Source organism: Halichoeres trimaculatus, unplaced genomic scaffold (genome assembly GCF_033239565.1).
Source record: "Halichoeres trimaculatus isolate MK-OKI-2021-1 unplaced genomic scaffold, fHalTri1.1 fHalTri1_scaffold_14, whole genome shotgun sequence".
Lineage (NCBI taxonomy): Eukaryota > Metazoa > Chordata > Actinopteri > Labriformes > Labridae > Halichoeres > Halichoeres trimaculatus.
The window spans coordinates 3,945,414-3,956,413 of NW_027437192.1; the positions used below are offsets into that span (position 1 = coordinate 3,945,414).

Below are 11,000 nucleotides of genomic sequence, written 5' to 3' on the forward strand. Positions count from 1 at the left end.
TATGTAAAATGGGTTTTCCCCCTACCAATATATTATGACAGTTTATTTGAAACAGTCCTTGGTATGTGTAAAATATGAATAACTCTGCAACGTGGAATATAGAGGCTGTCTCAGCCGGATCATGACCTGACAGAGTATGTCGCCTTTGATAACAACCACCATAAAGGGGCAAAAGTTTTAAGAACCATCAAATTGAGGCTTTTAATCTCTCTATCTGTGTTTGTATGCATTTTTTGGGCTTGCATTCTGCCCTCTGGTGGATTAGTGGTGTACTGCATGTATTTTTTATTGTAAAATGATTTCACTGATGGGGTAGCAGTCTTAAAGACTAGATTCCAGCAATAATCATTCAGTTAATACATTTTTTAAGCTATGTTAAGTAACACACATCCAGGTTTTGAATTCGCTCTTATTTAATTTTGTGAAAGACACATCTGCTCAGGCATCACTTTCTTCAACAGCATCTTTAGTGGGAGGTGTCTTGTGGCAGAAATCTGTAGGGAAAGGAGAGAAGATTAAATTTCTTGTTGTCTGGGTTAAATTTTCGTAGTCTTGGAGCTACACGTGCAGGAAATAAATCTCGTTTGAACTCACTTTCGTCTCCTTTGTGGGTGAAACTTCCTTCTAGAGAGAGCTCCAGGCACCCAGTCAGTTTCTTGAAGTCTTCATAAGCCTCATTGGTGATCTTAAGATCCTGATGATGTCCCTCCCTCCCTGATAAATGCATCACACACACACACACACACACACACACACTGGACTCAGTTTAACTCTAGAATATGAACATACACTGTCACAATCACAATCTGTATGTGTGTGTGTATGTTTCTTTACTGTAGTAAAGCAGGAACCGCCCCAAGTTGCCGTTGTACACCATCACTACACAATCAAGGCAGGTCTCGAAGAACTGCACAGTGGCTGAGTCTTTGAATGGAGTACTAACACCGTCTTTTTCCACATCTAGCACACAAACACAAACACATTTAAAGACATTAAAAAGCTCATTACTGCACATCAAACAGCACAGATCCCAGCATTAGTCTACCCTCCTCAAGATGAAGGACAGGAATAAAGACGGAAGCTAGTATGTGAACCACTAAAACAAGTGATCCTTATCTCAGTAGAGGCCTAACCAAATAGAGTTAGTCGTGGAAAGTTCAATGACACATGTGTTTTTTATGTTTCCTAACACCATTCCTCTCTGGTCTGGAATTCTGAGATCAAAGGCAGAATCAAAAGATCAAAGGCAGAATTTTTTAAAGATCAAAGGCGGCATCAAAAGACTAAAAGATGGAACTCAACGATCAAAGAACAGAATTCAAAGATCAAACACACGTTTTTGACTTTGATCTCAGATTTCTATATAGAAAATTCGTCATTCCGAATAAGACAAAAAAATAAATTGAGGAATAATTTTCCTCTAAATTTTCTTTCCGTATTCCCCTCTTTAATAGCATTACATAAGACTCTTCAGACTAAATTATTTAGAAAAATAATTTCAGTGAAATATATCAGCATGATTAGAACTTAGAACCATGTTTGACAAACATTTATTTGACATGGATTTTTTTTTTCTGTTAACCAGGAGTAGGTGGTGTTTCTGTCCTATACTGCAGCCAGCCAGCAGAGGGACCCCTAAGTGCTGAAGCTTCTCTTAGGATGGATGTTCTCTGTCCATGGGTTGCTGCCCTTTACAGATTGCTTCTGTTAGTGTGTGTGTAAAGGTCTGCTAAGGTGAGCTGTGTTTCTGAGTGTGTTTAGGAGACTCACACATGTCGAGGAGGTCCAGTTTGTGGAGATCAGAGGCAACTGAAAACGATGCATTGTACTTGAAACATGAACTGTCTCTGAAAATGACCAATAAACACACACAGTTCCATTAAATTGACCCTAAAGCTAACTGTAACCTGTGTAAACAGCTGGATGATAATCCTGTTAGCACTCACTTGAAGCGGTTCCTCTCCTCGTATATCATGGTGCTGTTATCAGAGGAAAGGTGCAGATGGACGTGGGAGTTTGTAAGGTTTTCCACAGAGATCACATGACTGTTGGAGCTGGCCCAGATCAGAACCCAGTCGCCTACAACCTGTAAGAGACGAGGACAAATCAACAACCCCCCTAAGAACGTGTTAGCCTCTGCTTAAACCTACTTTAATCAGAGAAGTGATGTTTGTTCACAGGCTCACCTTGTGCAGGTCTACACCTGGCATAGTTTTGTTCAGACCTTCACAGTGGTCAGTGTCTGCGTTGGTACCGACGGCTGCCAGCAGCAGCAGCATGGCTCCCTTCATGAACGTCATCATCCTGCTCAGAGGTGGCTCAGATACACCTGTCCTGAGCTGTGTGAGGACAGCGGAGTGAGGGCAGGTCGGTTTATAGCCGCTCTTAACCCATGCTAGGTCCAAAGAGTGTGTGTGCTCAGCTTGTATTGACTTTGCATTGTCTAATCCCAGCATGCTTTGCTGATACGCAAGTTTTGACATAAACAAAGTGGTTGAATTTTTTTTTTATCAAACCATGGTTTTTAGCAGGTAGGCGACTCCACCTGTCGAATGGGAACAAGAGTGCAGGTGCTGCCCCTCCACTGTCTGTCCATACACCTGTCTACTTGTCTTCTTCCTGTGCCTCCGCCCAGGGCCGGACTGGGAAAGAAATTCAGGCCAGGAGATTTCCAATCAGTCAGGCCACTTCCGCTACTGCAAGGGTTGTGTCACGTGGGATAATGCACCAAAAATTTGTTTGATTTTTTCCTTCCAAAAATATGCCTTTTACAGTCCAAGCGACCCTTTGCTAAGCCCCTCCCACATACAGCTACTGTCCAATCCTAGGTTAGAAACTATTAAAATGCACAGGAGGCCTGTCAAGCTTTCAAAAGAGCTGTGTGCATACATCACTTACAAGTCTAACAGTCAATATTGGAGAAGTTTGGAGGGTGGTGTGGATTTTTTTTTGGCCTTGCCCAGCCCAAGATGCAAAAAGAAAGATGCTGAGTGAGGATAAAGCCTAAAAACACCTGCATTTGCTCTAAAGTAGTGCTAACTATCATGGGTTCTATGCATCAGGTAAGGTAATGTTAACAAACAAAGACGTATTAATAGTAGGTTACTTCTGTTAAACCCTGAGCCATTGAAATATGTGAACAAAAAATATGTGTAACTTAAACAAGTTCTGACATGCTGATATATTTTAGCATTCTGTGAATGGCAACCATAGAAATGGGCAAACATAACGACAATAGAAGACAAATTAATATTTATTTAATTTAAACAGAATATATTGACTTACCTACAAGAAAACTGTTCTTAGTTTAATTGTTTTGATTTCACTTTAGCTCTGCCAACATTTGGTTTGGTGATGCATCTCTAAAGACCTTTTTCTGGCTACTTCTTTCTAAAGTATCTGAAGAATCTGATCAGATATTTGAAAAACACTCATTGATTTCACTAAAAAAAAAAACATATTTCTCTCTCTTCTCGCCTTCGAAGCCACTTCCTTCCAATCCAAGGCAAGTGTCCTGCCTCTGCTCAAAAGAAGATTCTACTGGAACAGCCTTCAAAGGCATATTTGTTACCATCAGATTCCTGTCACAAATGTACATGTAATTGGAGTTACATTGTCTCACATAACATGTGTTGCACTGTGGACAGTGCTTGGAAAGTTTATACAAACGTGGGAGTAGTATGCTCAAGCTGCTACAAATATTGTCATGGCTAGCCACTTTTGCACACTTTTTGCTTTTTTTATTGTCACATCATTGACACTCTGCAGGTGCAGCTTCTCAGTAATTATAGTTACGTGAGTGACACACAAAAGAGTCAAGTGTTGGACATGGTATAAGTTGTTATTTTCAGAGGTATATTTTGTTTCTTACATTTGAATTGGAATTTACCGCGCACCTCCGCTGGAGCGTCTCTCTTTGGTGCGTCTTTTCCTTCCATTTTTTTCCTTTTTTTGTAGATTTACGTGTTGGGTATTTATAGCCGTGGCAAGGCTACGAAGGATACACCAGTGTATCCTTGGTCAATTAGCCACATGCTAACCAAACGGAGGACATATGCCTCCGGAGGACATATGCCTCCGGAGGACATGAACATTGGAACAGCACTTGGGCAGCGACTGATGATGTGGATGACTGCCCACGCCCACATCAGACCAAGGCAAGGCAAGGTACCTGGGCTTTAGGAAACAGCCCTTGACAGGCAAAGCAATGGTGACCAAGGGGGCGTGGCTTAGCAAAGTGTCACTTTCAACTGACAAATTGACACACAATTTTCTATAATAGTAATTCAATAAAATACCAATCATTTCATATCATATCACATTTTGGCCCTTGAAGTCCCCTGCCCAGGGATATCTGACGATGCATTTTTGTGAAGAACCGACCGTTTGTTAACTTACTTTAAGCAGCAGCATCATTTATTTTCAACTGTACACTGCTGGATCTGGGCGGGGGTTGGTGAAATGTGTGTTATTTCATAACACTCCACACTCGTATCACCGCGTGCTCTGCACTGCTCGTTTCCCTGTTGTCGCTATGAAGGGGGCGGGCCTTGGAGCAACGAACCAATCACAGCACGTTTCTTCTAAAAAAAAGTGTCACTCTGACCAATCCCTATCCTTCTGATTCAGAGCTCAGAGCACTTGCTTTGTGTGAGTGGCAGGAGAGTGGGCATGCACTCTGTAAGGCATCTAGCGCTGCTGTCTCTGGCCTGTCTGCCAAAAAGCCAACTTTTTTTTCACTGGCCTCCGCCTGTCTATCTCTCATTTTAGTGGAGGTTTTAAGAGTCTAAAAATAAAGCTAGCAGAGAAAAAAAACCCACAGCAGTTCCCCAAATGTCCACATGGGGGCTGCCTCATGGAGATCATTATGAGGGAAATTTTGAAACAGCCTAGTTAAAAAAGTATCCTCCACTCATAAGAAAAAAATACATTTAATAACAGAAAAAATCTTCACACAGGTATCTAAATCAAACATTTCAGATTCACTCCAAGCTGCTGTTATAAAAGTTATGCATAAATACTTTGTTACAATACTTTGGAGATCAAAATCAAACTAGTATCTGAGGTCATTTGTTTGCAAACCAAATCGCCCCTTGCAGACAGTAAAGAGATTTTCCATCCAACCCAAAGTTTCTGTGATTAAAAGATTTTTTTTTATTTTAAATACAAAGAGGTGAAAATAATGAGGCGCAAACTGCAAATAAAACATGTTAACTGTTTTATTTCTGCTTTAATTTATTGGTAAATGACACTTCAGGTTCACGCTGGCGCTCTGAGGTGTTTCTGATCCAGCGTGTGAGCTCAGGAGGATCTTCTTAAGAATCCCCACCAGCAGCGGCGGGCTCAGGAGCAGCAGGCTCAGGAGCAGCGTGGTCATGACCAGCGTGGTCGTGGTCGTGATCAGCATGGCTATGATCAGTGTGGTTGTGACCAGCGTGGTCGTGACCAGCGTGGTCGTGAGTGTGGTCGTGATCAGCGTGGTGAGCCGACTTCTTATGGCAGAAATCTGTGAGGGAAGATGAGGAGGATGAAGGTTATAAAGGTGGAGAACGTGAAGCTGTCACACGGAGCAGCTGCACGGGGGTCTCACCTGTGTGTCCATCGTATGCGAAGACGACATCGTGAGGGAATCCCATACACTCCGACATATTTCTGTAGCTCATATGATCCTCCATCATCGCATTTTTGTCCACATTATAGTGGCCGTCCTTCTCTGACACACACACACACACACACACACACACACACACACACACACACACACACACACACACACACACACACACACACACACACACACACACATCGAGATTCATTCAAACTGTGGCACCATGTGTGGAAGCACGGGCTTAACATCATACCAACACAAGTTCAGAGTGATTACAACTTTTGTGTGTGTGTGTGTGTGTGTGTGTGTGTGTGTGTGTGTGTGTGTGTGTGTGTGTGTGTGTGTGTGTGTGTGAGAGAGAGCTTACTGTAGAGCAGCAGGTATGCGATTGCTTGGTTTTTGTAGTGCATAATCAGGCAGTGCTCGCAGGGTGCGAAGAACACTACTTCACCTGATTCATTTAACTCCTGTGTGACGTTATCCATCTCCATTACTAACACAGACACACAAAAACACACACACACACAGACACACACACAAAAAAAGTTTTACCAGGTAAAATGTTAACAACAACATCAACAAAAGCAATAAGTCGATACGTGAAGTAAACCAAACGGCTTTGTGTTTTGACCTACGCTTTTGCTACACTTTAAAACTCTGCACTAAAGAATTCTTGAAACTTTACCCCCAGCAGTGCCCCCTGGTGGGATTCCTGTATAAACCCAGGGTAAGCTACTGTTTCCCCCTACTGGACTTGGTTTAGCACCTCCTAAACAATAGTCTTCTTTGAGCCTGATAGTGTGAATGTGTCTTTGTCAGCTCCTGGTGTTCCCGTTTAAAGAGTGACCCTGTAAAGTGGAGACCTTCAGCTGAACGTGTCAGTGGAGATCCAGTTTACAACAGCTGTTCAAACACAGCTGAAGTCCTCGGGAATGTACCCGTAGTTGGGTTCGATCTCCGTACAGACACCTTTGTGTAACCTACTCATCCATTCACCCATTCCATGGTTTCATTATTTCCATATTGAGTAGCATCCATTCCGTATCTATCTATTCCAGTTCTGTTTTTTTTTCTCCTCCTTCACACAAACCGCCTGACCGGTCATCCAATCACATTACATTTAAGCTGCTCTGACTTCCTTTTTGTCAGTTTTGGGCCAAGGACAAGCATTTGTCGGTCAGTACCTTTCAACCTCACCGCCGATACAACCGATTTCAGGTTTGATGTAAACTAAGCATTAGCGACAAAGCTAATGCTAACATGTAGGCAAATAAATCTGTTGTATTCGGTGTGTGATATTGGTTTAAATTGCAAATGCTAACTAGCATGCTAATGCTAGCATGCTAATGCTAGCATGCTAATGCTAGCATGCTAATGCTAGCATGCTAATGCTAACATGCTAATGCTAACATGCTAATGTGGTTTAATTCACAGTATAAGCATTCCCTTTTTGATGGTGTGAAATGTGTTGTTTATTGTTAATGCTAGCATGTCCTGTCATTATGATGTTGTGCTTGTATATGCACAGGAAGTCTGTAGTTTTGATGGTCCTGTCTTTGTGTACAGGCCAGGTACCCTATGCCAGTATTTCTCAATCCTGGTCCTGGGGACCCCCTGCCCTGCATGTTTTGGATGTTACCCTACTCCAGCACACATGATTCAAATGAATGGCTCGTTATCAGGCTCCCGCAGAGCTTGATGACGAGCTGATCGTTTGAATCAGGCGTGTTGGAGTCAGGAACATAAAAAACATGCAGGGCAGGGGGGTCCCCAGGACCAGGGTTAAGAAACACTGCCCGATGCAGGGCTGGTCGAGCTAGAGAACATCGGCCTGGAGTTAACCCATCCTCCATTCCAGATCCTTGCTAATGGTCTGGTCGGAGGCTGAGCCTGCCTGTTTCTTTCTCCCTCTCCTCCTCATACTCTGAATTCACTCAATCTACAACCCGTTGAACAGTTTTTGCGCTTATGGATGATTCATCCCGTACAATAACTTTTATGGACTAATGTGGGATGCTTCGTACCGTGGTTGCGGGGAAAAAACAGACTTTTGTAGTTTTTGTTGTTGTTCCTCCACGTCGACTCAACTTCTGCTCATGGACTACAGCCTAAACTATTTAACTGGTCTGCAGAAATTGTAAATAGTTTGGAACCTGTGTTCACTTCACATTATATAATACTCTGTCACAAACCATAATATCTGGTCACTGGTCATTATTTAGTTCCAATAGTCTTCTGAGATAAGCCCAGTATTACTATACTTGTGACATTTACCTATAAACCTACCTATCAGATAAATATTCAATGATTTTGTCTTGGTTTTACGTCCCTCTACTGGTCTGATGGTGTATTGCATTAACTCTTATTTTTTCACCACATAGAGGGATTATTTGCGTGTGCATCTTGGGTGCAGAAGTACTGCCGAATATAATGGTTGGTCAACTGTCGTGGAGGCAAACACATTATTAAACTAAATATCATCACTTTGACGGATGGTAAACGGCTCCCAGGTTTGTGAAATAGCAGTGAGTGGGCAGAAGAGACCAACAAGTGAACAGACATCAGGTGGACAGACGTTTTCAGCATGTACCCAGAGAGGAGTTTAAACACACAACTCTCACTTGATGCTCATGACTGCTTTATCCGTGGACACTTACCAGACTGTGACAGACCAGGACGTAAATGTGTGTCAATAAATCAGAAACCCTCCCAAACTAAAAAAAAAAAAAAAGCACAGACTGTTCAGTCTGAGACCAGGTTCATAATAAAAGAACCAGAAAACTACGTCCAGAGTTAATTATTTACCCGCAGACGTTGCTGGTGTTTCAGTGTATAGTGTGACCCTGTTAACTTGTGACTCTCGGCCGTTAATCACATAGATTGTATTTAGGGTGGAGGGCATGGCGCCACCATTGTAGCAGTTTGGAGCCAGATTCTGTGCAGTAGAGAAGATAAGGGATAATCACTTCCTGACTCTACAACCCGACATATTTTATAATCCCCGAAAAAAATACACGAGAACATCAGCTGTCAATCATCGTTAAATGTTACGTAAAGCCTCATTTTAACCTCGTATAACTAATGAAATCAAAACTTTTCAGAAAAAAGAGGACTTGAATACAAGACAGCCAAATGATATCTTGAAATCACCACAACAATCGGACGTGAGACACATTTCTACGAGGTGTATTCATTTTTTAAAGTTTGACCACAGCCCATCTGGAATGGCTGGAAAGCCAGATTTTAAACCTATACTGCAGCCAGCCACCAGGGGGAGCAGTTTTTGTGGAGACCTCGCTTCAAGCTGAGCAAGCGGGCGTCCATTTTTTTTTACAGTCTGTGGTTAAACACTGATACTGCCGCTGAGAGTCACCAGTTAGCATATTCGCTATTAACTCCAAACACCAGTTGCTCTGTGATGGTCAAAACTTGATAGACATTGCCTCTGTTGTATAGTATATTGTTGTATAGTGAATTTAGTGTTTAAAAAACGCTAACTCGTCTGAATGGATGGGGCTAAACGCTGCTTTTTGTGCGATCCCCCTCTTGCTTTGCATCAATCTTTCTGTTCCCCTCACTGCTCACCTGACCGTTTGTCATTTCCTGGTAAGACTACTCCCAATGCCTGTGTAACACCTGAGAGTACTTCCTGATATGATGAAAACATACATGTAATGAGCCAGGAGTCATACGATGAGGATTAGATCAGTGTCCTAAAAGAAGGATGTCATAAGAAGGATAGCACAGATCGTTTTTTGTTTTGGTGCCTTTTACTTTGGGTACTTTTGGTACTTTTACTAGTGGTAACACTAACAAAGGCCTGAAATGTGAGAGTGTTGATGTGACTCACTGGTTGGGCCAATATGCAGCGTGGACTCCTCAAGGTCAGCCGGCATCGTAAATTTGATGTCATACTTGTTGCAGGTCCCGTTACTGAAAATAAAAACCACAAATGGTTTCCATGGCTAAAGGATGATACCATGATTGCTAATCTTCCTCTTATTGTTCTGAATTCAGGAGCATATCTGCCATAAAGAGGCTGCAGTCCTCTGTGACATTAAGTGACTTTAGTGATTCATCCAAAGGTGGATGAAATCTGAACTCACATAAATCTGTTCCTCTCAATAAACAGGACAGAGTTTTCATCAGGCACGGCCTGGAGCTCGACGAAGGAGCTTGACACATTGGGCAGCAGGTCCCATCCTTCTTGGTTGTTGCAGGCGGCCCACACCAGAACCCAGTCCCCGTAAACCTGACGGAGTGGAGGAGGACAGGTGGGGTCAAACACACACACCTCTGAGGATACATCTGTTAGTTTACGTTTGGCACTTAACACTATCTCTACAGTAGCAAAGCATGCTGGGAAACTTCACATAAGTACACTGAATGGGATAAGATGATGTTGACTCTCCCTGTTGTTGGAAAAAATCTCAATCAGGGTTAATTTTGCCTGCTAATTTGGAAACCATAAACTGTGAGAAATGAAGCGGATGTTTTAAAACTGCGGTTCTTCAAGTGTCCACTAGAGGCTGGCTGCAGAAACTGCAAAAAACTACAAAATTAAACCTTTTTACAGCCTGGTTCAAAGATTATTTCAGTCTGAACAGCTAATTTCTCTAACAAAGTTGAATGGAAGGTGAATTTTCTTACAACTTAGTAGTTCAGAGGGTAGAGAGTGCATTGTTCATTTTTGGACAGATACAATTTCACAAACAAGGAATTTTCAAACATTGCCGAAGTATTTTAGTCATCATCTCTTTTTCAAAGATCCTTCATCAACTTTTACCATCATCATTTAGTCTAAGGACTCAAAGTTATAAAGAGAATCATTGAATCACCCTCACCTTCGTCAGATCTTTAGCTGGAATAGTTTGGTTCACAACGGCGCAGTGGTCTGTGTCTGCGTTGATGCCGACGGCTGCCAGCAGCAGCAGCAGCATGGCTCCCTTCATGAACGTCATCATCCTGCTCAGAGGTGGCTCAGATACCTGTCCTGGGCTGTGTGAGGACAGCAGAGTGAGGGCAGGTGGGTTTATAGCCGCTCTGAACCCATGCTAGGTCCAAAGAGTGTGTGTGCTCAGAGTGTTATTTAACTCCTACGCTCCATGTTGCTTTTATGTAATGAAGACTGTTTTATCTGATATATCAAGCTTCCATTAGTCTGCAGACTGAGCATGCTCAGAAAGGGGTTTGGCTTCAATGATTAGGCTATGTAAATGTTAGCTACACTTAAGGAGACGTTTCTTCTGGTCACATGATTCAGTCTGTAGTTTTCCACTTGGGTTAATCTGGATGTTTTGGGTTCATGTGTGGAACAGCGTTACTATACCAAACACAAACAGAACTGCATCTACCCACACCGCAAATACGGACTTTAATCCTCCTGCAAAAC

General features: G+C 42.4%; 1 protein-coding gene across 1 annotated transcript; it reads right to left on the minus strand.

The window, feature by feature from the left end:
• Positions 1–102: 102 nt before the first annotated feature.
• LOC141803285 (saxitoxin and tetrodotoxin-binding protein 1-like) lies at positions 103–10,569 on the minus strand. Its single transcript, XM_074687247.1, has 9 exons — positions 10,453–10,569; positions 9,715–9,860; positions 5,264–5,492; positions 2,187–2,339; positions 1,947–2,086; positions 1,771–1,847; positions 835–960; positions 595–714; positions 103–494 (listed from the first exon to the last, which is right to left on the minus strand). Exons 1-9 carry the CDS (start codon positions 10,567–10,569, stop codon positions 439–441), a joined length of 1,164 nt encoding a protein of 387 aa, XP_074543348.1. The 3' UTR covers positions 103–438.
• Positions 10,570–11,000: the final 431 nt, after the last annotated feature.